This window comes from Entelurus aequoreus, linkage group LG03 (assembly GCF_033978785.1).
Source record: "Entelurus aequoreus isolate RoL-2023_Sb linkage group LG03, RoL_Eaeq_v1.1, whole genome shotgun sequence".
Taxonomy (NCBI): domain Eukaryota; kingdom Metazoa; phylum Chordata; class Actinopteri; order Syngnathiformes; family Syngnathidae; genus Entelurus; species Entelurus aequoreus.
In genome coordinates this window covers 11,524,542-11,550,539 of record NC_084733.1, presented here as the reverse complement: position 1 = coordinate 11,550,539, position 25,998 = coordinate 11,524,542, and the positions used below count along the sequence as shown (strand labels likewise).

General features: G+C 38.2%; 1 protein-coding gene across 5 annotated transcripts in view; it reads left to right on the top strand.

The window, feature by feature from the left end:
• Positions 1-21,179, top strand: part of atl1 (atlastin GTPase 1) — a 29,872-nt gene extending 8,693 nt beyond the window's left edge. For 3 of the 5 annotated variants that reach the window (XM_062041215.1, XM_062041214.1, XM_062041218.1), the window contains exons 4-15: positions 21-125; positions 186-236; positions 5,894-5,950; positions 6,024-6,116; positions 6,203-6,341; positions 9,089-9,216; positions 9,282-9,338; positions 9,399-9,470; positions 9,537-9,968; positions 12,322-12,339; positions 15,812-15,826; positions 15,904-21,179. In XM_062041215.1, coding sequence (XP_061897199.1) covers positions 21-125; positions 186-236; positions 5,894-5,950; positions 6,024-6,116; positions 6,203-6,341; positions 9,089-9,216; positions 9,282-9,338; positions 9,399-9,470; positions 9,537-9,968; positions 12,322-12,339; positions 15,812-15,826; positions 15,904-16,011 — 1,275 coding nt within the window. In that variant the 3' untranslated portion in view covers positions 16,012-21,179. The remainder of the gene's footprint in view (positions 1-20; positions 126-185; positions 237-5,893; positions 5,951-6,023; positions 6,117-6,202; positions 6,342-9,088; positions 9,217-9,281; positions 9,339-9,398; positions 9,471-9,536; positions 9,969-12,321; positions 12,340-15,811; positions 15,827-15,903) is intronic. The other 2 variants (XM_062041217.1, XM_062041216.1) reach the window with 1 other exon arrangement.
• Positions 21,180-25,998: the final 4,819 nt, after the last annotated feature.

The following is a 25,998-nucleotide window of genomic DNA, read 5'->3' as shown; positions in this document are numbered from 1 at the left end:
TCACGACAACGACGACACAGGTGGCAGTCTTGCTCATGGACACACAAGGCACCTTTGACAGCCAGTCCACACTCAGGGACTCGGCCACCGTCTTCGCCCTGAGCACCATGATCAGTTCCATGCAGGTAAAACACGGGAGCATGATATCATTTTCTATACTCATACTCACAATGACTCTTGTTTAGGTTTACAACATCTCACAGAACGTCCAGGAGGACGACCTTCAGCACCTGCAGGTAGAGCACTTTAAAAATAACCTTTGGACAAAGTGCAAGTGTGTGCAATAATGAATAAAATACATGATAAAAGGCAAAAATATATTAATCTATAAAATACCTAAAATAAAATGCATTCCTGTGCATCTTTTAGCATACTGTAAACACTCCAATTAACACTCTTATTCCAGGGGTTCTCTAACTTTTTTCACCAAGTCCTACCAAGCACCTGGCTCTCCAAGTACCACCATAATGACCAACATTAAAACACAGCAGCGTGGTAGGCCTAAGTATTCATTAAAAACAAGGCAGTGGTTTTATTTAACAAGTATAAGTCATATGTTTGGCCACTATAACATTACAGACAATTAGAAAAGTAACACTGTGTTTGAATATTTAATTGATTATTTGGCGTACCACTGGAATGAGCCTGCGTACCACTAGAGGTACACGTATTGCAGTTTGAGAATCACTGTTGTATTCCATTAAAGCAGAGGTTTCCAAACTTTTTCCACTGAGGACCGCACACTGAAAAATCAATCTTTTTTTTTTTTTTTAAAGTTAATTTCAATAATGCAAGCGTGTAATAATCTGTGATTACTCATGATTACAACACATTTAAAAAAGTGTATTTACCGTATTTTTCGGAGTATAAATCGCTCCGGAGTATAAGTCGCACCGGCTGAAAATGCATAATAAAGAAGGAAAAAAACATATATAAGTCGCATTTTTTGGGGAAATGTATTTGATAAAACCCAACACCAAGAATAGACATTTGAAAGGCAATTTAAAATAAATAAAGAATATTGAACAACTGGCTGAATAAGTGTACGTTATATGAGGCATAAATAACCAACTGAGAACGTCCCTGGTATGTTAACGTAACATACTATGGTAAGAGTCATCAGAGGTGGGACCAAGTCATTGCTTTGCAAGTCACAAGTAAGTCTCAAGTCTTTGCCCTCAAGTCTCGAGTCAAGTCCCGAGTCAAGACAGGCAAGTCCCGAGTCAAGTACAAAGTCAAGACTGGAAAGTCTCAAGTCAAGTCACAAGTCCTGCATTTTGAGTTTCGAGTCCTTTCAAGTCCTTTTGACCACAGACTAATATATTTACACAGATTGTGTATGCTTTTAAACCGCTGTATTTATTTATTAAAACAAGTGCATTTGAAATAGCAGGAAAGAAAATAGTACTGACATAGCAATTCATAATAGCACTATTAACCAGTCATTTTAATAGTTTAAACAATTTTAAACATTTAACTCATTCCTTTACAGAATAAACACATTTGCAAAAACAAGTGCAACTGTACTTATTTGTACAAAAGTGTTAACATTGTATTTCCATGGCATATTGCACTGTAACTAGTTCTACATCAGTTTCTATTCTGTTCTTACCTTATCTCATTGATCTCATCTCATACTGTATGTGTGTTGATGTGTGCGTACAAATGAAAAACATAACAAATACATGAACATAACAATGAACAGAGTTGTACTTTTTAGATGTCAGGGCCCTATGCAATATCTACACATATTCTTAATATAGTATACATTTTAACTGACCTTTATTTGACTAGGTTTGTCTTTTTGTAGGTGGCTAAAATACGCGGTGCTGCTGACCGCCGTCTATCGTTATGTTACTGTGTGTGATACATTGACTAACGTAACGTTATGTATAGGTACCTCATGCAACCCTGCTTAAAAAATCACTTGACAAAAAGTATGAATAAGGTAGCAAACTGCAGTGGACGCAACATATTGCCGTGTTTGAAATGACGTTATAACCATAAACATCTTATAAGTAGACGCAATATTGGTTGCTGTGACGCGAGCAATTTGCATCTTGAAGTGGTGATGAGGAACCGGCGAGCAGCCTAAACTGACAGTTGACAGGTAGAAAACAAAGATGCCGGACTGGTGTTCAGCGTTTTCCTGCTCAAATGAGCGGACTGTTGAAAATAGGAATCGGGGGATTACTTTTCACAAGTAAGATTTAACATTAATGTACTATTGGTTGTATTTTATTAAAATAACATTACCACAGAGTTGAGAAGGAGCAAAGATCTTCAATATTTGTATGTGAAAATCACAAATAAATCTTCTGGGGGAGGATGACGCCCCTACAGGGGTTTGGTTTACAAACTTTCAGCCCCACCTAAAACAAAATTCACCAGCCGCCATTGATAATGATGCATTCTCATTTTAGGCAAAATATAAGACAATACTTTCTTAACAGTATAATTGGAACCAGGAATAAGTCTTCAAGTAACAATATTCAAATACTGACATTGTTGGGTAAAACAGAATTTGGTTTTATTCTGAATCCAGTGAAACAGATTGGTGGTTTTAGCTGATATAAAGACTTTCAGGTGTTTATATATGTTTAAGTATTTGGCAGACGCTTTTATCCAAAGCGACATACATAAAAAATACATATATAACAATCACTGTAAACATGATCATTTGAGGGAAGAATGTAATACAAAATATCAATACAAAGTGTCATGACAGAATAAACTCTCTGCTGCTGCAGCAACAGAGATACGGTCTATAAGATATATAGATATCTAATGTATTCATACATTGTTTATGTAGCATAGTAACGTAATCATATTGTTTCTTCAATTTAAAAATAGCTGACCGTTTTTTCCCCCTTCTCTGGGATTATATTCCCAGTTTTAATCTCGGACGTCTGGTCACTTATAGCGTATAAGAATATTCTATTACTGTTAAGCAAACTATGAATAATAAAACATGTGTCTGTTATCATAGCTACACGTATGACAACAAAGCGCGTGAAAATCAGTGGTATTCAGTGAGGTAAAATGAATTAAATGCGCTGACAGTTCATTGCTCCTGCCAAATGAATTGCACTGAGTGGAGCGGATCACCACTCCAAGATGGCGGCCCCGCGTCTCGTCTGCGCCAGTAGGCAGTAGTGCTCGATGCTGTGTACCCTTATAAAATGTCTATGGTTATGAATTTATGACGTTAGCAGTGAGTTTACAGCCTCACTGATTTAACTACACAGCAAATAAAAGCCATGTTACTTAGCCAATAAACGTTATCTTACATTCAAAACTTACCCTTCTTTGTGCAACTTCAAATGTCGAACGAAGTTGGAAGTTGTTGCGTCTCCGTCTGTAATATTCGAACTGCGTGATTTGCATACGGCAATTCGTTGACCAAGTCGTAGTTCTTGTACCCGAACGAAACCAACTTTGGTATAAATCTTTCTCACTGGCGCGTTGTTTGACAACTCTTGTTCATTGGTTGTCCTGCAATTTGATTGGCTGAATGCTGTGTGATGAAAACAATGTAGATCTAATTTGATTGGCTGTTGTACTGAGAGCACACACGCTGACACGCAGCACACACGCTGATAGACAAACACGTACAAAATGAAAGCTACGGAGCGCTCCCAAATAACTTTTTAAGCTTTAGGTTTTGGGGAAAGTAGCAAGTCATGTCAAGTCAAAAGGCTCAAGTCCAAGTGAAGTCACAAGTCATTGATGTTAAAGTCTAAGTCGAGTTGCAAGTCTCTTTACATTTTGTCAAGTCAAGTCTAAAGTCATCAAATTCATGACTCGAGTCTGACTCGAGTCCAAGTCATGTGACTCGAGTCCACACCTCTGAGAGTCATTCAAATAACTATAACATATAGAACATGCTATACGTTTACCAAACAATCTGTCACTCCTAATCGCTAAATCCCATGAAATCTTATACGTCTAGTCTCTTACGTGAATGAGCTAAATAATATTATTTGATATTTTACGGTAATGTGTTAATCATTTCACACATAAGTCGCTCCTGAGTATAAGTCGCACCCCCGGCCAAACTATGAAAAAAACTGCGACTTATAGTGTGAAAAATACGGATGTCTCATAAAAAACGACAGCACTATAAATCCTACATTTAACAGGGAACTGGTCTGGCATTGTTTGAATTCTCATCATCCCGGTTCCTCGTTTCAATTCCAGTTCCCCAACGGTACAACATACTTACCAACATACCAACACTATTTAAACGAGTTCCTACTTTTATTTCAATACATACAATTGTTGATCAGAAAGTCAACAGTACGCAATAACGAAACAAAGACAAAAACAACTTCTGTAGTTTAGCGATTGGCAAACCTGCTCCTGCTTGCTCTCACTCTGCCATGTTTAGCAAGTAGTAGTTTATTTGCCATGATGGAGGATTGTTGATTTAGGGGCGCAGCTCCACACGATGTATGGAGATTACATCGTGTGGATGTAATCTCCCCCCCCAAAATCCCAACATTATGCTATGAATACACCTGTTTGCCCACCAAGTGCTGGAGCTGGTGTATTAAAATATGGTATCGTTTCATTTTACATGACTCGGTATTGGGTATCGCCGGAAAAAAAAAAGGTACCGAAATCAGTCTCCAGGTACGCCTCGTCTCCAGGTACGTGGTCTAATCAAATAACAGCCAATTGGAATCCAAAACATTGGATTGAACAGCTGTGGGTGTAATCAACCTCCTGATGATGTTTTTAAATGACTCCATATGATGAGTGGTCATCATCCAGCGGTTTTATCTAGTTCTTCATGTTTTAATGATGTAAACAACTAAAAATGACTTAATAGAAACAAACTAACCTAGACTGCACCCTGCTGTAGTAGCACTTTGTACCCTGAGAGGGCAGCAGTGAGACTTTAGCTATGAGCTTCTGGAAGTATACCGCCTCCTTTTGCATTGGAAGGCCAATGCATTCCTGTTAGGGATGTCCGATAATATCGGACTGCCGATATTATCGGCCAATAAATGCTTCAAAAGGTAATATCGGAAATTATCGGCATCGGTTTCAAAATTATCGGTATCGGTTTCAAAAAGTAGAATTTATGACTTTTTAAAACGCCGCTGTGTACACGGACGTAGGGAGAAGTACAGAGCGCCAATAAACCTTAAAGGCACTGCCTTTGCGTGCCGGCCCAGTCACATAACATCAACAGCTTTTCACACACACCTGAATGCAATGCATACTTGGTCAACAGCCATACAGGTCACACTGAGGGTGACGGTATAAACAACTTTAACACTGTTACAAATATGCTCCACACTGTGAACCCACACCAAACAAGAATGACAAACACATTTCGGGAGAACATCCGCACCGTAACACAACATAAACACAACAGAACAAATACCCAGAACCCCTTGCAGCACTAACTCTTCCGGGACGCTACAATATACACCCCCCCCCCCCCCCCACGCCCTACGCAAACCTCAACCCCAACCCCCCTAACTGCACCCACCTCAACCTCTCAAGGAGAGCATGTCCCAAATTCCAAGCTGCTGTTTTGAGGCATGTTAAAAAAAATAATGCACTTTGTGACTTCAATAATAAATATGGCAGTGCCATGTTGGCACTTTTTTCCATAACTTGAGTTGAAGTTGTTCTCTTATTTTGGAAAACCTTGTTACATTGTTTGATACATCCAGCGGGGCATCACAACAAATTTAGGCATAATAATGTGTTAATTCCACAACTGTATACATCTGTATCGGTAATTAAGAGTTGGACAATATCGGAATATCGGCAAAAAAGCCATTATCGGACATCTCTAATTCCTGTCATACTATATGAAATGTGAGCTATTTGTGCAATTGACCTGACGACAAGATGTCACTTGACTTTACCCCAGCTGTTCACCGAGTATGGCCGACTCGCGATGGAGGAGACTTTTCTCAAACCGTTTCAGGTATTTTGCATGATTTGCTCACCCATCGCTTGGCAGTGTCTTGTACAATGACATGCTGACTCGTCTTCGTCAGTCCATGATATTCCTCATCCGAGACTGGAGTTTCCCTTACGAGTTTCCATACGGACAGGAAGGCGGCATGAAGTTCCTGGAAAAGAGACTGAAGGTCAGTGAGCGCAACCAACCTTTCAGGCAGGAAGTAGAATGTTGGAACCTTTTTAAAAGTGTTTTTTTTTTTGTCCGTGCCTTTAGATCTCAGAGAACCAGCATGAGGAGCTGCAGAACGTGCGCAAACACATCCACTCGTGTTTCACCAACATCTCCTGCTTCCTGATGCCTCACCCTGGCCTCAAGGTGGCCACCAACCCACACTTTGACGGACGAATTATGGGTAAAGTACACCTCTTTGGGCTTTGTCAAGGCAAGCTGGAAGAGAAAATATGGAACACAACAAGAATATTTTCTGTAGGAAATATATGGAGGTTACCTTGTGTCTTTATTACGAAAGCTTTTTTGGATACCGAATTTACAGTAGAGGCCAAAAGTTTGGACACACCTTCTCCTCATTCAATGCGTTTTCTTTATTTTCATGACTATTAATGAACACATGTGGAGTTATGTACTTAACCAAAAAAAGGTGAAATAACTGAAAACATGTTTTATATTCTAGTTTCTTCAAAATAGCCACCCTTTGCTCTGATTACTGCTTTGCACACTCGTGGCATTCTCTCGATGAGCTCCAAGCACACCTGTGAAGTGAAAACCATTTCAGGTGACTACCTCTTGAAGCTCATCGAGAGACGCACATCAGCAGGTACCAATAAATAAGAAAAGTTGGTTTTGCACAATATTGCGAAACAAAACGCCATATAATATCCTCAAAAGGGGCCATTTTGGGGTCTTTATACACACACACACACCATAATAGCCGTATATTGAAGCACAGTATGTAATGCGCCGACAATCCATCAAGCGGTGCAGCTTTGTAGCTTACCAAAGTCGTACTAAAACATTTTGACAGATTTTTGAGCGCTGTGAGTAATGTTCTATATTCTCAATGAAACATCAAAGTTTTGGTGTTGCTTGCTAACCTGTACTTGCTAACACAATTTATTGAACAGGCGTCAACCTGCAGTCCACACGGATGTATTTTGTGTGACTGCCATCTACTGGTCTCACTTATCATTACACCTTGTACCAAATAAAATAGCTTCAAGGTCGGTAAGCACAACCAGAGTTAATACGTACATTAGGCGCATCGGGTTATAAGGCGCACGGTCGATTTTTGAGAAAATAAAAGGATTTTAAGCTTCTTATAGTACAAAAAATATGGTAGTTATTATTATTATTATGTGTTATTTTTGGTAATTTTAATAACAGTTCACCCCAGAGTCACATAACATGGTACTCGACATATGATCATTGTTAACATGCTAACATTAGCATTCTACCTTTTTTGGCAAATTCTGAGACTGCTTATCCCAGAGTCACATACCTTTGGTACTTGACATATGCTCACTGTCAGCATGCTCACGTTTTTGACACATTTTGTAACTGTTAACCCCACAGTCATATATAACTTGGTACTTGACACATTCTCACAGTTAACATGCTAACTTTTTTTGCCAAATTGTGTAACCATGATACATTGTTTTGGTGTTGCTTGCTAACCTGTACTTGCTAACATAATTTATTGAACAGGCGTCAACCTGCAGTCCACGTATTTATTTTGTGTGACCGCCGTCTACTGGTCACACTTATCACTACACCTCGCACCAAATAAAATAGCTTCAAGGTCTGTTAGCGCAACCAGAGTTAATACGTACATTAGGCGCATCGGGTTATAAAGCACACGGTCGATTTTTGAAAAATAAAAGGATCTTAAGTGCGCCATATAGTCCAAAAAATATGCTAGTTACTATTATTACAGCCCTTTGAGACACTTGTGATTTAGGGCTATATAAATAAACATTGATTGATTGATTATTATGTGTAATTTTTGGCAATTTTAATAACAGTTCACCCCAGAGTCACATAACTTGGTACTTGACATATAATCATTGTTAGCATGCTAACATTAGCATTCTACCTTTTTGGCAAATTCTGTGACTGTTTATCCCAGAGTCACATACCTTTGGTACTTGACATATGCTAACTGTCAGCATGCTAACGTTTTTGACATATCTTGTAACTGTTAACCCCACAGTCATATATTACTTGGTACTTGACACATTCTCACAGTTAACATGCTAACTTTTTTGCCAAATTGTGTAACCATGAAACATCAACGTTGTGGCGTTGCTTGATAACCTGTACCGTATTTTTCGGACTATAAGTCGCAGTTTTTTTCATAGTTTGGCTTGGGGGTGCGACTTCTACTCAGGAGCGACTACTGTGTGAAATTATTAACACATTACCGTAAAATATCAAATAATATTATTCAGCTCATTCACGTAAGAGACTAGACGTATAAGATTTCATGGGATTTAGCGATTAGGAGTAACAGATTGTTTGGTAAACGTATTGCATGTTCTATATGTTATAGTTATTTGAATGACTCTTACCATAATATGTTACGTTAACATACCAGGCACGTTCTCATTTGGTTATTTATGCCTCATATAACGTACACTTATTCAGCCTGTTGTTCACTATTCTTTATTTATTTTAAATTGCCTTTCAAATGTCTATTCTTGGTGTTGGGTTTTATCAAATACATTTCCCCAAAAAATGCGACTTATACTCCAGTGCGACTTATATGTTTTTTTCCTTCTTTATTATGCATTTTCGGCCGGAGCGACTTATACTCCGAAAAATACGGTACTTGTTAACATAATTTAGTGAACAGGCGTCAACCTGCAGTCCACACGTATTTATTTTGTGTGACTGCCATCTACTGGTCACACTTATCAGTACACTTTGCACCAAATAAAATTGCTTCGAGGTCGGTAAGCGCAACCAGAGTTAATACGTACCATGGTACGTATTAACTCTGTGTGGACTGCAGGTTGACGCCTGTTCAGTAAATTATGTTAACAAGTACAGGTTATAAGGCGATTTTTGAGAAAATAAAAGGATTTTAAGTGCGCCTTATAGTCTGAAAAATATGGTAGTTATTATTATTATGTGTTATTCCAGAGATCGACGACGAGTTCATCGGCAACCTGAATCTTTTGGTCCCGTGGCTGCTCAGTCCTGGCAACATCGACGTGAAGGAGATCAACGGAAGTAAAATCACCTGCCGAGGCCTCCTGGAGTACTTCAAGGTCGGAAAGTGTCGAAACCTTGTTCTGATCTTCGGTCATAAAACCTTCTTGTTTTTGCTTCTTAGGCGTACATCAAGATCTACCAGGGCGAAGAGCTGCCGCATCCCAAGTCCATGCTGCAGGTAACGTAGAGTCGGGTGTTTAGATGGCGTGGAGAGATGAGCTTATGTATTTCCTGTCAGGCGACAGCCGAGGCCAACAACCTGGCAGCCGTGGCGGCCGCCAAAGATCTGTACAACAAGAAAATGGAGCAGGTGGGTCCAAGTCCGGGAGGACGTCTCAAAAGGTCTTGTTATGGAACGTTTGCCCGTGTCTACCAGGTGTGCGGCGGAGACCGACCCTTCCTGGCGCCCAGCGAGCTGCAGGCCCGCCACGCCGTCATCCGCGAGGAGGCGCTGCAAGTGTTCCGGGGCGTGAAGAAGATGGGCGGCGAGGAGTTCAGCCGCCGCTACCTGCAGCAGCTGGAAGGCGAGGTGGACGAGGTGTTTGTCCAGTACATCAAGCACAATGACTCCAAAAACATTTTCCACGCCGCCCGCACGCCGGCCACCCTCTTCGTGGTCATCTTCGTCATGTACGTGGCGGCGGGCATCACGGGCTTTGTGGGCGTGGACGTCATCGCCAGCCTGTGCAACATGGTCCTGGGCCTGGCGCTCATCACGCTCTGCACCTGGGCCTACATTCGCTACTCGGGCGAGTACAGGGAGCTGGGCGCCGTCATCGACCAGGTGGCGGGAGCGCTGTGGGACCAGGTCAGTTACGCGCCCATCAACTGCTAACCAAACCATCTGTTATATTCGTTTATGGTTAGTGTGGACTTGTGATGAAGGTAGCTATATTGTACTAAGCAGCCAGGACAGAGACGTGAACAATTTGCATAAAAGAGAGCCGGAAATCTTCCTGACAAGCAAAGGCTTCTATCCATGGTCCCCTTTTGTTCATATTCTACTAAATAATCCAACATTTAACATTACCTTAATTTCCGTACTGTAAAATGCTACTTTTTTCCAACGCTTTGAACCCTTTGGCTTATAAAACGGTGCGGCTAATTTATGGATTTTTCTTAGCTAACGGCCATAATGGTTTGTATTCAACAAATAGTTTTCAATAAACGCCGACAGAGACACTGAAAAGGCGCCATCTTTAGGACGAGTTTCGCTGCGGGTTGACAATATACTTCCTGATATTCGTCCATAGTGTTTCTGCTACATTCATCACTCCAAGCAACACTTGTAGGTTTTGCCATATAACTAAAACTGATTATACCTACTAAACCGTCCCATGTGTGATGACTGTAGGAGTGTTTTCATGCATATTTGTATGTGCTATTGTAATGTAATCAAGCTGGCGTTGTTAGCATTAGCGAATATGCTAACACGTTTACTGTGTTTTCTGTGTTCGTTTAATTAACTTACAAAACCCAAAACCAGTGAAGTTGGCACGTTGTGTAAATGGTAAATACAAACAGAATATGATGATTTGCAAATAACTTTCAACTTATATTCAATTGAATTGACTGCAAAGACAATATATTTAATGTTCCAAATGAGAAACTTACATTTTTTTTTCAAATAATTATTACATTAGAATTTAATGGCAGCAACACATTGCTAAAAAGTTGTCACATGGGCATTTTTACCACTGTGTTACATGGCCTTTCCTTTTAACAACACTCAGTAAACGTTTTGGAACTGAGGAGACCAATTTTTGAAGCTTTTCAGGTGGAATTCTTTCCCATTCTTGCTTGATGTACAGCTTAAGTTGTTCAACAGTCCGGGTTCTCTGTTGTGGTATTTTAGGCTTCATAATGCGCCACACATTTTCAATGGGAAACAGGTCTGGACTACAGGCACGCCAGTCTAGTACCCGCACTCTTTTACTATGAAGCCACGTTGATGTAACACGGTGCTTGGCATTGTCTTGCTGAAATAAGCAGGGGCGTCCATGGTAACGTTGCTTGGATGGCAACATATGTTGCTCCAAAACCTGTATGTACCTTTTACCATTAATGGTGCCTTCACAGATGTGTAAGTTACCCATGTTTTGGGCACTAATACACCCCCATACCATCACACATGCTGGCTTTTCAACTTTGCTCCTGTAACAATCCGGATGGTTCTTTTCCTCTTTGGTCCGGAGGACACGACGTCCGCAATTTCCAAAAACAGTTTGAAATTTGGACTCGACACTTTTCCACTTTGCATCAGTCCATCTTAGATGAGCTCGGGCCAGCGAAGCCCGCTGCGTTTCTGGGTGTTGTTGATAAATGGCTTTGGCTTTGCATAGTACAGTTTTAACTTGCACTTACAGATGTAGCGACCAACTGTAGTTACTGACAGTGGGTTTCTGAAGTGTTCCTGAGTCCACGTGGTGATATCCTTTACACACTGAGGGATCAAAGGTCACGGGCATTCAATGTTGGTTTTTGGCTGAGCCGCTTAGGTGCAGTGATTTCTCCAGATTCAGAAATCCCTAAATTCCTTGCAATAGCTGGTTGAGAAATGTTGTTCTTAAACTGTTGGACAATTTGCTCGTGCATTTGTAGACAAAGTGGTGACCCTCGCCCCATCCTTGTTTGTGAATGACTGAGCATTTCATGGAAGCTGCTTTTATACCCAATCATGGCACCCACCTGTTCCCAATTAGCCTGTTCACCTGTGGGATGTTCCAAATAAGTGTTTGATGAGCATTCCTCAACTTTCTCACTCTTTTTTGCCACTTGTGCCAGCTTTTTTGAAACATGTTGCAGGCATCAAATTCCTAATGAGCTAATATTTGCAAAGAATAACAAATTTTACTAGTTCAAACATTAAATATCTTGTCTTTGCAGTCTATTCAATTGAATATAAGTTGAAAAGCATTTGCAAATCATTGTATTGTTTTTTATTTACCATTTACACAACGTGACAACTTCACTGCTTTTGGGTTTTGTACAATGGCATTCTTTTTGTATTATTTATTGTTTTAGTTGGACAAACTTACCAAAACGTCACCGTGGAGTTATTGAGTCTGTTTAGCTGATTGGAGAGCTAGCTTCCGCTGCTAGTGGGTCAATGACGATGACTTCTGTTTTGTTTAATCCTCTGTTTTACTGCCGCGTTACAGGCACCGTTTGGCAACAAGGTATGTAAATAAACATTTACAAAGTCCTTCGTACATCTGCGGCGTACAGTCCGGTGCGGCTAATATATGTACAAATATTTTTTTGTCCCCTAAAATTAGGTGCACTCTATAGCCCGGAAATTACAATCATTTGTGATCCAATTGGATTGATTGATTGAGACTTTTATTAGTAGATTGCACAGTACAGTACATATTCCGTACAATTGACCACTAAATGGTAACACCCCAATAAGTTTTTCAACTTGTGTAAGTCGGGGTCCACGTTAATCAATTCATGGATCAGCAAATGTAATCCCCCCCTAGCCTTCCTGCTGTCTTTGTTTACAGAAAGTTTTCTCTCTCTCGTTATTGTCCTGCGAGCAAATGTTCTAGAAGACTTATATTCTGCTCGATTACTTTTAGGGCATCTTTTTTCTCTTCCTCCCAAAAGACAAAAGATTAACAGAAGGGGGAAAAAGCTCCTAAAAAGCATGTAATAAGTGCTAAATGCAGCAGTTGCACAGCATCCAAACAGACACCAGATGGCAGAATGATCCTTTAAATCCAAAACTTGGAGCACTCGTGTCTGATTGTTTGATTGCAGAAAAGCAATCAGGCATATTCTGATTATTATTCTGCCCTTATATTGTTACTTTACGCATGCTAACTGTTAGCACACTAGCTTTTCTTTTTAGCCCATTTTGCAGATATAGACTTTAGTCAAATATGTTGTTACTTAGGGCAGCGTGGTGGAAGAGGGGTTAGTGCGTCTGCCTCACAATACGAAGGTCCTGGGATCGATCCTGCGCTCTGGATCTTTCTGTGTGGAGTTTGCATGTTCTCCCCGTGACTGCGTGGGTTCCCTCAGGCTTCCTCCAAAGACATGCACCTGGGGATAGGTTGATTGGCAACACTAAATGTAATATATGTAACGGGGTTTGAACTCACGACCTACTGATCTCAGGGCGGACACTCTAACCCAGGGGTGTCCAAAGTGCGGCCCGGGGGCCATTTGCGGCCCGCAGGTCATTTCTTAACAGCCCCACGGCACATTTTAAAAATATGATTACAAAAAATGTAAACATAAAAAGTGGTATAAAAGAGCAAACAGGTGAAATGTAACAAGACAATGATGCAATGTTTACTCTAATAACACAAAGCTGCCATGCAGGCTGTTTCTTTCTTTAAAAAATAATAATTATTCAAAATCAATGTCAAAGGCTCCAATTATGTCACATTAAATATTCCACTTTGAGATATTCTTTGGGAAAAATGTTGCATATTTTGTGTTTGCCATATAAAAAACTATGCTGTTTTTTTTTTAAAAAAAAGGGGCCTAAAGCGAACAAACAAAAAACATAAACAACAATAAAACTTATAATTGAGGGATGGATCTGAAGATGATCTTGAGATTATTGTGTTAAAAGTTAACAGTAGAAAAAAATGTGTAATGTATTTTTTAACACTTTCATGAGTACAACTCTTTTGGATCCCCAATCATTTTAGTGTGATTGTGTCATTGCTCAAGAAAAATTATGAATTAAAATCAATGTTAGAAATTTACCTTTTTAAGGCTCCAATTATTATATAATCTCAAATATTCCACTTAAAAATTTATTGGGTGAAAATAATGCATATTGTTTTTTCCATTAAAAAAACTGGGTTTTCTTTGACAAAAAGAGCATACAACTTAAATATTTAAAAACTTTATATTGACAGATAGAACTAATGTTGATCTGGATATTTAAACCTTGAATAATAATACAAATAATATAACTTTGACACATTTTTTATATATTTTTTTACCAAAACCCTTTGTGGTCCCCGGGATCAAGCCTGAGTGGAGGCCTAAATGTATATTTTTTATACATATATTGTATTTGTTTTTGAAATAAAACATATCAAAATGGCCCCCACTTGCTTGGATTTTTCAGTGTGCGGCCCTCAGTGGAAAAAGTTTGGACACCCCTGCTCTAACCACTAGGCCACTGAGCAGGTTAACATGCTAGCTTTTTAACTGTTACTGCAGGTGTACACCTCAGAGTCAAATATGTTATCGTATTTTTCGGAGTATAAGTTGCTTCGGCCGAAAATGCATAATAATGAAGGGAAAAAACATATATAAGTCGCACTGGAGTATAAGTCGCATTTTCGGGGGAAATTTATTTGATAAAAGCCAACACCAAGAATAGACATTTGAAAGGCAATCTAAAATAAATAAAGAATAGTGAACAACAGGCTGAATAAGTGTACGTTATATGAGGCATAAATAACCAACTGAGAACGTGCCTGGTATGTTAATGTAACATATTATGGTAAGAGTCATTCAGATAACTATAACATATAGAACATGCTATACGTTTACCAAACAATCTGTCACTCCTAATCGCTAAATCCCATGAAATCTTATACGTCTAGTCCGGGGGTCGGCAACCCGCGGCTCTTTAGCGCCGCCCTAGTGGCTCTCTGGAGATTTTTCAAAAATGTATGAAGAATGGAAAAAGATGAGTGGAAAAAAATCTATTTTTTTGTTTTAGTATGGTTTCTGTAGGAGGACAAACATGACACAAACCTCCCTAATTGTTATAAAGCACACTGTTTATATTAAATATGCTTCACTGATTCGAGTATTTGGCGAGCGCCGTTTTGTCCTACTAATTTTGGCGGTCCTTGAACTCACCGTATAGTTTGTTTACATAACTTTCTCCGACTTTCTAGGACGTGTTTTATGCCACTTCTTTTTCTGTCTCATTTTGTCCACCACACTTTTAACGTTGTGCATGAATGCACAAAGGTGAGTTTTGTTGATGTTATTGACTTGTGTGTAGTGCTAATCAGACATATTTGGTCACTGCATGACTGCAAGCTAATCGATGCTAACATGCTATTTAGGCTAGCGATATGTACATATTGCATCATTATGCCTCATTTGTAGGTATATTTGAGCTGATTTAGTTTCCTTTAAGTCCTCTTAATTCAATTTATTCATGACACATGTAATATGGCTTTTAATTTTTTGCGGCTCCAGACAGATTTGTTTTTGTATTTTTGGTCCAATATGGCTCTTTCAACATTTTGGGTTGCCGACCCCTGGCCTAGTCTCTTACGTGAATGAGCTAAATAACATTATTTGATATTTTACGGTAATGTGTTAATAATTTCACACATAAGTCGCTCCTGAGTATAAGTCGCACCCCCGGCCAAACTATGACAAAAACTGCGACTTATAGTCCGAAAAATACGGTACTTCTCGCATGTAGACTGTTAGCTAGTTGATTTTTAAGGTCATTTTGCATGTATCCATCCATCCATTTTCTACCGCTTGTCCCTTTCGGGGTCGCTGGAGCCTATCTCAGCTGCATTAGGGACAAGTCGCCACCTCATTTTGTGGTTATACGCCTCAAAACTTTTTTCCCCGCAGGTGAAGAGTTGTACACAAGTAGTGTGACATGTACTCACTTGCTGTGTTTGTTTCCCTCCTGTGCACCTGCAGGGGAACACCAACGAGGTAAACCACCGTGCACCGTCGCTCACATTAAACGTGCCTTACCTCCACCTTGACCTCTGACCTTTACCCCCCTGCAGGCGCTCCACAAGCTGTACAACGTAGCGGCCAACCACAGGCAACTGTATCAGCACGCCTTCCCGGGGCACCAGGCCGCCGAGGAGGAGCAGGAAAGGAAGAGGGACTAACGTGGGCGTGGCCTTGTCTTTTATCCCCCATAAAGACGCCCCCGAGGATCTTGGAACACGTCAGACGGGCTTCTTCATCACACGCCACATCAACTACAAGCAAGTGTAAGGGGGGAAGATGGAAAAAAAAAAACCCTCCTTGGCGTTTTTGTTCTCACTTAGTCCATGTTTACACGCGCAAGTATGTCGTACGTTCCAACGCCAAAGCCCACTCACGTCTTTAGGTACACCTGCGCCGTGGATTTACTTACACTCGGATGCCTTTGCCAATATAATTGTCAAATTAGGAGCACCTGTACATTGCAGTTCACCTATTTCATCTGAGGGGTTCCACACGGTTCTATCCTGAGTCCCTTTATGGTTATAATTAAGTTTTCTACCGTGCACAATACAAGTGGATTAGATGTATCATTTTACAATTTGAATTAGTCTATTCTAGTCTAGTATTTAATAGCTCTGTTATTACATTTTATATTTGTCACATTTTTTCTATTCCGCTTCTGGCCCAACTGGACCAGGGCACTGTAAAACCACGGTCAATTCTAACATCAAAAACTGGAAGCGGAGTCGCCAGAATGTTGTCCTTTGAATAATAGCCATACACTTTTTACATTTATAGCAATTAGCTGGAAATTTGCCGGTAAAAGACTGGGTTGCCGGATTCTACGCTAAAAAATGTAATTTTGATTTTTCCCCTGAAAGGGGAACTGCACTTTTTTTGGGGGGGAATTTTGCCTATCATTCAAAATCCTTATCTGAGACAAGAATACAAATGTTTTACTTTTTTTTTTAAATGCATTGCGAACTCGTAAATAAATGCTAGCAAAAGTCAGCTAACAATTGAGCTAGTAAGATCCGCTCTATAAACCTCCATCGAAGTTTTATATACATGCTATAAGTATATAAATGTTCAAGTTAAAGTAGCAATGATTGTCACACACACACTAGGCGTGGTGAAATGTGTCCTCTGCATTTGATCCATCCCCTTGTTCACCCCCTGGGAGGTGAGGGGAGCAGTGAGCAGCAAAATATTTTATATAACTGAAAATGTTTTAAAATGGTTTAGTATCATCTGATTTGTTTTTGCAATAGAAATAGTTGGAAACTTATTTAGTAATATTTTTTGCAAAAAATACATATTTATTTTCAAATGTAATAATAGTTTGAAAAATATCTTATTAGAAAAAAAATAGTTGGAAAATTATTTAAGATTAAAGTTTTAAGATTAAAGTACTTTTTATATATTTTTTTTCAATTCACCCTTTTATTATTATTGACATGTTCACAAAATATTTTTTTTACAACAGAAAAAAAATGACAATTAGACAAAACAAATTACGATTACACTAACCAAAATAAAAAAAATACAAAATATTTACACAAACGAAAAAAAAACTAAGACAAAACAATTCTCAATTACACAAACCACAATAAAGAAAGACAAACACTTTAAATTAAAGTTAAAGTACCAATGATTGTCACACACACACACACTAGGCGTGGCGAAATTATTCTCTGCATTTGGACCCATCATCCTTGATCACCCCCTGGGAGGTGAGGGGAGCAGTGAGCAGCAGCGGTGGCCACGCCCGGGAATCATTTTTGGTGATTTAACCCCCAATTCCAACCCTTGATGCTGAGTGCCAAGCAGGGAGGTAATGGCTCCCATTTTTAAAGTCTTTGTTATGACTCAGCCGGGGTTTGAACTCACAACCTACCCATCTCAGGGCGGACACTCTAACTACTAGACCACTGAGCAGGTTAAGCTGATTGGAGCTAGCTTCCGCAGCCGGTGGGTCTACGACGATGACTTCTGTTTTGTTTGATCAGCCGTTTTACTGCCGTGCTACAGGCACCGTTTGGAAACAATTAAGGTATGTAAATAAACATTTAGAAAATATTTTGTATCGGTACATATCTGCGGCTTATGGTCCGGTGCGGCTAATATAAGTAAAAATATTTCTTTATCCTAAAATTGTGTGGGTGCGGATTAAATACAGGCGTGCCCAGAAATTACGGTACAATTTTCAGAAGCTGTGTGCTGAACAGATCTAGCTATAGTGAAACACTAAGCATCATGTAGCAGTATTGCTACATTGCTAAATTATGCAAATTACGAACTTAATAAAACAATCACTTACTGTACAATGTCTGCTTTCACTAGGATGGCGACTGATGAGATGTTCATATCTTCCCGTTTAGATGAAGAATTAATCATATTCCTCACGCATGGTTAAAAAAAAAAAAGTATTTTCATGTCTTTCTCGCTATCTCTGGGTATAAATTGGGTTGTCAACTTTGACTAATTTCTCGGTTTCTGGCCACAACCTTCTACTATCCAAGTGAGAGGTTTGATTTATCATCTAGAGCAGGGGTGTCCAAAGTGCGGCCCGCAGCTAATTGTTTACCGGCCCGCCACACATTCTGGAAATACTATTGTAAAAATAAAAAAGAACATTAAAAAAAGTGGAATGAGGTGAAATCTAACGAGAAAAAGTTGCAACGTTGATACAAAAGCTGCCATGCAGGCTGTTTTTTTTTCATTTGTCTTTATTTATTTTGCCATTGATAAAAAAAAAAAAAAAATAATGACAAAAAATCCATGTTGTAATGAATTATTTTCAGGGCTCCAATTACTTCAAATGTTTCACTTTAAAATGTTTTATGTGGTAAATATTGCATATATTGTGTAGTAGCCATATAAAAACATCAAAGTTTTCTTTGACAAAAGCGCATAAAACAAACAAAATAACAGTTCCAGCATAAAATGGACAGATATATCTGAAGTTGATCTCGTAACTTAAGTGTTGAAAGTAAAAGAAAAACCTAATAAAAATGTGTCACTTTATGAGTGGGGCACCTTTTGGATCCCAAATATATTTAGTGATTTTTTATTTATCTTTTCACTGTGATTACTCAAAAATATGAAAGAATTCAAATCAATGGTGTCCTGCATTATTGATCTTTTAGGGCTCTAATTATTAAATACTACCGGTACATATTTCAGTTTTACTATAAAAAAACTAAGTTGTTTTTGACAGAAAAGCCATAAAACATTTTTAATTTGTATTACTTTATATCAACTTGAAGTTGATATAGAGATTTACTGTAAGCGTTAAATAATTAAAAAAAAATAATAATCTGACTTATTTTTAACATTTTAATGACTTTATGGTCCCCGGGACCCCTAAAGGTAAAATAAATAAAAAATGCATATATTTTGTTATGGTTTGAAAATGAAAAATATCAAAATGGCCCCCACATGCTTTAATTTTTCCGTGTGCGGCCCTCAGTGGAAAAAGTTTGGACACCCCTGACCTAGAATGAACTTTCACCAGCTCAGAAGCAATGCAGCAACTCACCGATTCACAGCGCTACTAAAAATAGTGTGTCTGCGTTAGCACTTATAATAACAATATCACTAATACTTCGTTAATATTCACTTTATTTTTAGAGGGCCAACACGAACTTGACCTATTTTACGACTTAGAATGCATAAAAAAAGGAAGACATGTTTTCTTGTCTTACAAAGGGATGGTGAATGATAGGCAAAATTCCCCCTTTAACAGACTTGTTTCTTTATCAGTCAGCTTGTGCAGGTTATAAATCACATAAATATCATTTTTAAAGTTTACAAATCATTTATTGTGTGTTTGTTCCTTTTAAAATAAATAAATAAATAGTGTAAATTCAAAGCTTTACTGAGCAAGGCAAAAAAAAATGAGGATGCAGTGCAATAGAACCAGAATAATTAATTCTTTCTTTATACCTCTTTAAAGGGGAACTGCACTTTTTTTGGAATTTTGCCGATCGTTTACAATCACGAGAGACAAGAACACCCTTTTTTATTTTTTGGAGTTCAAAGATTATAAAAAAAACACTTGAAAGATGCGGCTAATGGGAGTCACCGTTAAGACAACTTCAAGACCCTCCGACGTTTTATATACACACTGCAAGTACGTATTAAATGTACCGTATTTTTCGGAACATGTATAAGTCGCACTGGAGTATGAGTCACATTTTTTGGGGGAAATGTATTTGATAAAACCCAACACCAAGAATAGACATTTGAAAGGCAATTAAAAATAAATAAAGAATAGTGAACAACAGGCTGAATAAGTGTACGTTATATGAGGCATAAATAACCAACTGAGAACGTGCCTGGTATGTTAACGTAACGTAAGAGTCATTCAAATAACTATAACATATAGAACATTCTATACGTTTACCAAACAATCTGTCACTCCTAATCGCTAAATCCCATGAAATCTTATACGTCTAGTCTCTTACGTGAATGAGCTAAATAATATTATTTGATATTTTACAGTAATGTGTTAATAATTTCACACATATATCGCACCCCCGGCCAAACTATGAAAAAAACTGCGACTTATAGTCCGAAAAATACGGTAATATGTTCAATATTTACTGTATTTTCATCATTTTAATCCAGACCGGGACTGACTTCTTCCGCGCGTTGATTTCTGTTTCCATAGCAACGCACGTCCGACTTCTGGCAACAAATGTGTGTTCCTACTTCCGCAAACAAACGCCTGTGTTTTCTAATCATAGCAGATTTGGCAGTAGACAACAAAGACGACTATTTTTGGACAAATGAAGATTCACAACCTTATCTTTTTGAAGCTGAATATACTGAGGATGAACTACTGCTTATAGTGTCTTTGACACCATAAAGGTGGAACTTGGAGCCAAGCTATTTTGACATAAATGGAGTGCTTACCCAAAATCAATTGGGGAAAAAAATAGTCCCCGGCCAACTGGACCTGACGAACAACTGTCCATCGAGTGAACCACACTTTAAATATTGATCATGATGCACGCAGCACACCAGGCTTGCTATTACAACTACAGTACATACGCTGTCTGGCTAGCTGTGTACAAACAAAACATGAAATATGGGCCAATACTTTATAGAAACTGTAATATGATTTGTTCATGTTTTTCAGTCAGTACAGATTGGCGTCTTATCGCGTTGTGTTGTACGTTACAAACTCAAACGAAGAAGCTAGCTTATCTCTTGCCTTAGTTAGCTTTTGACTTGACTTCATTTATTCATGCTTGCAGTGGAGCCAAGGCCCCACTGAAAAAACAGCTGAACTTTACAATGAATATTAAACAAACAAAGATAAAAAAAAAAAAAATGAAAAGAACAGTATTTTATATAAAAAAAAACATTTTCATTTTCAGGGCAACAGCAGCATGGAAACTATTAGCATTCTGGTATATGACTGTATTACTTATTTAATTAGATAGTATTATTATACAGTTTAATTGCAGTATGCAGGGTAGAGTTTTTAAGTCTCTTTGTCTTTGCTTTGGGCTCGGCTTCAGCCAGCTTATGTTGGTTCTTTTACGGCTAACACTGAACTAGCCGATGTGTGACTACGATAGAAAAATAATTCCGGCCGATAAATGCTTTAAAATGTAATATCGGAAATTATCGGTATCGTTTTTTTTTTTATCGGTATTGTTTTTTTTATTAAATCCACATAAAAAACACAAGATAGACTTACAATTAGTGCACCAATCCAAAAAACCTCCCTCCCCCATTTACACTCATTCACACAAAAGGGTTGTTTCTTTCTGTTAATATTCTGGTTCCTACATTATATATCAATATAGAATAGAATAGAAAGCACTTTATTTCCCCCAGGGATCAATAAAGTACTTTCTATTCTATTCTATATCAATACAGTCTGCAAGGGATACAGTCCGTAAGCACACATGATTGGTCCACTAATAGTACTAACCTTTATCAGTTCATTTTACTCATTTTCATTAATTACTAGTTTCCATGTACCGGTAACCGTTTTTATATTGTTTTACTTTCTTTTTTATTCAAGAAAATGTTTTTAAATTATTTATCTTATTTTATTATATTTTTAAAAAAGGACCTTATCTTCACCATACCTGGTTGTCCAAATTAGGCATAATAATGTGTTAATTCCACAACTATATACATAGGTTGATATCGGTAATTAAGAATTAAGAGTTGGACAATATCGGAATATTGGACATCGGCAAAAAGCCATTATCGGACATCCCTAATCATTCCTCAGTGTTCGCTCTTACTAGGGATGATGTTTGATAAGAAATTATGGAGTTCGAGCCCATTATCGAATCCTCTTATCGAACCGATTCCTTATCGATTCTCTTATCGAATCCAGATAGGTTGTTGTATATGGAAAAAAACACAATATTTGCTGTAACAAAAGCTCACTTTTATTTTATAAGAAAAACATAAAATTAAATAAATAAATAAATATTGACTGTTACCCCCCTAAAAAAAAAAAAAAAAAAAAAATATTGACTGTTGTTACCCAAAGTATATTAAGTGGAATTTTTCAGAAAAACTCATGTATACAGTAACACAAAAACAACCTGTCTCTGTGATCACTATAGGTGAATAGCCATGCCTTGAGGCGTTCCATTATTTTTGCTGCTTGTGGGACATCACAGGAAATTTCCTGTGATGTCCCACAGGGCGTTTATTGTGGGACGGGATTCGTTCCCAGGGATTCGAATAAAGAAGCAACTCTTTTTCTTTACTATAGTGGCCTCGATAACGGGAACCGGCTCTCAAAAAGGGATTCGAGTCCATGGAATCGGTTCTTTTCTTATCGAACAACCGGGAGAACCGGTTTCGAACATCATCCCTAGCTCTTACAATAACAATGTCACTACATTTTGGTTACTATACAGGTTAGGGAGCGTAAATAAAGTATTGTTAACGGTTAATGAATGTTATTTTTAAAGTGATTTTAGTGTATTAGCTGCATTGCTATCTTTTTTTTTTTTTTGATTTATTGAAACTTGTATTAGTAGATTGCACAGTACAGTACATATTCCATACAATTGACCACTAAATGGTAACACCCCAATAAGTTTTTCAACTTGTTAATCAATTCATGGTACAAATATATACTATCATCATAATACAGTCTACGGAGAAAGAGTACATTTTTGTTGTGAAGGAGAGGCAAAATCCCCGAAAAGAGCAGTTGCCCTTTAAGCGTGCCAATCAAGTGAGCATTGTTATCTTTTTGAGGGCTGCGTGTACTTACTAATGTGGTGTGTGAGTGTACTTGTCACCACGTCCTTCATGACGCATGGTATGTATGTATGCTTTATAACGTGTCAAATCTTTCAAGCTCCGAACACTTTGATGTGGTTTTTGTGACATTCCACGCAACATGCTACCGTAGGGCACGTGTTTCTGAAGTCCGTTTGCCAATGCGGAGGAGGCGGCGTTCCAGGGAGTGGAGCGTTGTTGTCGTGTGCGGTGTGACCACGGCGGGCGGAGGAAAATAAACCCTCATTCCTGACTTGTGTCAACGTCCAAGCCTGACTTTTTTTGCACATTTCATTCGCTGTTGTCTTTTTTTGGGAGTCCACCGGGGGTTTGAAAGTTTTAAAGCAGGTGTGTTTGTCCAAAGTTGTTTTTTATTGGCCCGCCATACATTCTCAAGACCTAATGAAAACATTCCTGTTGGAGCCAACAGCCTACTAGAACATTCTGTAAAGTACAATCATTATTGTGTGAAGCATTCACACACATGGTCTTCTACACCAAAATCAATCTATTTATTGTGTGAATGCTCCAAAGCTATTCGGGAATCGCGGGCTTTCCCTTGAAAAATTCCCAAATTTCCCAGAATTCCAAGTTTTCCGGGACATTTTTCCCATTCAAAATGAATTGGCCATTTTTCAAACTTCCACCATTTCCACGTTTTTCAACCGATTCAAACCATTCCACCTTCAACATATTCCACCCATCCTGGAAATTCAAACTATCATTTTTCCACATTCAAAAAAATTCCAGGACTTTCCAGAATTCCTGCTTTTCCAAAGCCCTATTTCCAACCTTTTTTCCGGCGACTACTGCTTCCACGTTTTTAAACGCATTCCAACCGTTCCACCTTCAACATATTCCACCCATCCTGGAAATTCAAACTATCATTTTTCCACGTTCAAAAAAATTCCAGGACTTTCCAGAATTCCTGCTTTTCCAAAGCCCTATTTCCAACCTTTTTTCCAGCCACTACTCCTTCCACATTTTTAAACACATTCCAACCGTTTCACCTTCAACATATTCCACTCATCCTGGAAATTCAAACTATCATTTTTCCACGTTCAAAAAAATTCCAGGACTTTCCAGAATTCCTGTTTTCTAAAGCCCTATTTCCAACCTTTTTTCCGGCGACTACTCCTTCCACATTTTTAAACACATTTCAACCGTTCCACCGTCAAAACATTCCTCTTAATCAGGACAAAAAACTAAATAGTTTTTTGAACTGGAAAAATTCCCGGTTTTCCTGAAATTCCTTAATACCACTTCTCAATTCAACATGTTACTACTTTTTCAACATTTCTCAACCAATTTGACAAATATTTCAACACCAACCATTTCAACTCATTCAGACCATTCAAGTTTTTCACCATTTTCAAAATAATTCCCGCTTTCCTGAAATTCCCAATTTTTTCTGAAATTCCCATTGAAATGAGACATTTTTCAAAGTTCCACAATTCCCACATTTTTCATCTGATTCAAACAGTTGTAACTTCCAAATATTCAGCCTGTTCAGGAATTGAGTGCTCTATTTCAACAATTCTAAAAAAATTCCCATGAATTGTCCATCACACTTCCGCAATTTCCACATTTTTCAACCTATTCAAACTATCTATCCAAAATTTCCCAGAATTCCAGGTTTTTCGGGACATTTTTCCCATTTAATATGAATTGGCCATTTTTCAAACTTCCACCATTTTTTAACCGATTCAAACCATTCCACCTTCAATATATTCCACTCATCCTGGAAATTCAAACTATCATTTTTCCACTTTCAAAAAAATTCCAGGATTTTCCAGAATTCCTGCTTTTCCAAAGCCCTATTTCCAACCTTTTTTTCCGGTGACTACTCCTTCCACATTTTTAAACACATTCCAACCGTTCCACCGTCAAAACATTTCTCTTAATCAGGACAAAAAACTAAATAGTTTTTTGAACTGGAAAAATTCCCGGTTTTCCCGAAATTCCTTAACACCACTTCTCAATTCAACATGTTACTACTTTTTCAACATTTCTCAACCAATTTGACAAATATTTCAACACCAACCATTTCAACTCATTCAGACCATTCAAGTTTTTTTTTAACCATTTTCAAAATAATTCCTGCTTTTCCCGAAATTCCCAATTTTTTCTGAAATTCCCATTGAAATGAATGAGACATTCTTCAAAGTTCCACAATTCCCACATTTTTCATCTGATTCAAACCGTTGTAACTTCCAAATATTCAGCCTGTTCAGGAATTGTGTGCTCTATTTCAACAATTCTAAAAAAATTCCCAGGTTTCTCATAATTCCTTTTTTTTTTTTTCCCCCTTCAACATGAATTGTCCATCAAACGTCCACAATTTCCACATTTTTCAACCTATTCAAACTATCTATCCCAAATTTCCCAGAATTCCAGGTTTTCCGGGATATTTTTCCCATTCAATATGAATTGGCCATTTTTCAAACTTCCACCATTTTTTAACCGATTCAAACCATTCCACCTTCAACATATTCCACTCATTCTGGAAATTCAAACTATCATTTTTCCACGTTCAAAAAAGTTCCAGGACTTTCCAGAATTCCTGTTTTCCAAAGCCCTATTTCCAACCTTTTTTCCGGCGACTACTCCTTCCACATTTTTAAACACATTCCAACCGTTCCACCGTCAAAACATTTCTCTTAATCAGGACAAAAAACTAAATAGTTTTTTTAACTGGAAAAATTCCTGGTTTTCCCGAAATTCCTTAATACCACTTCTCAATTCAACATGTTACTACTTTTTCAACATTTCTCAACCAATTTGACAAAATATTTCAACACCAACCATTTCAACTCATTCAGACCATTCAAGTTTTTCACCATTTTCAAAATAATTCCCGCTTTCCCGAAATTCACAATTTTTTCTGAAATTCC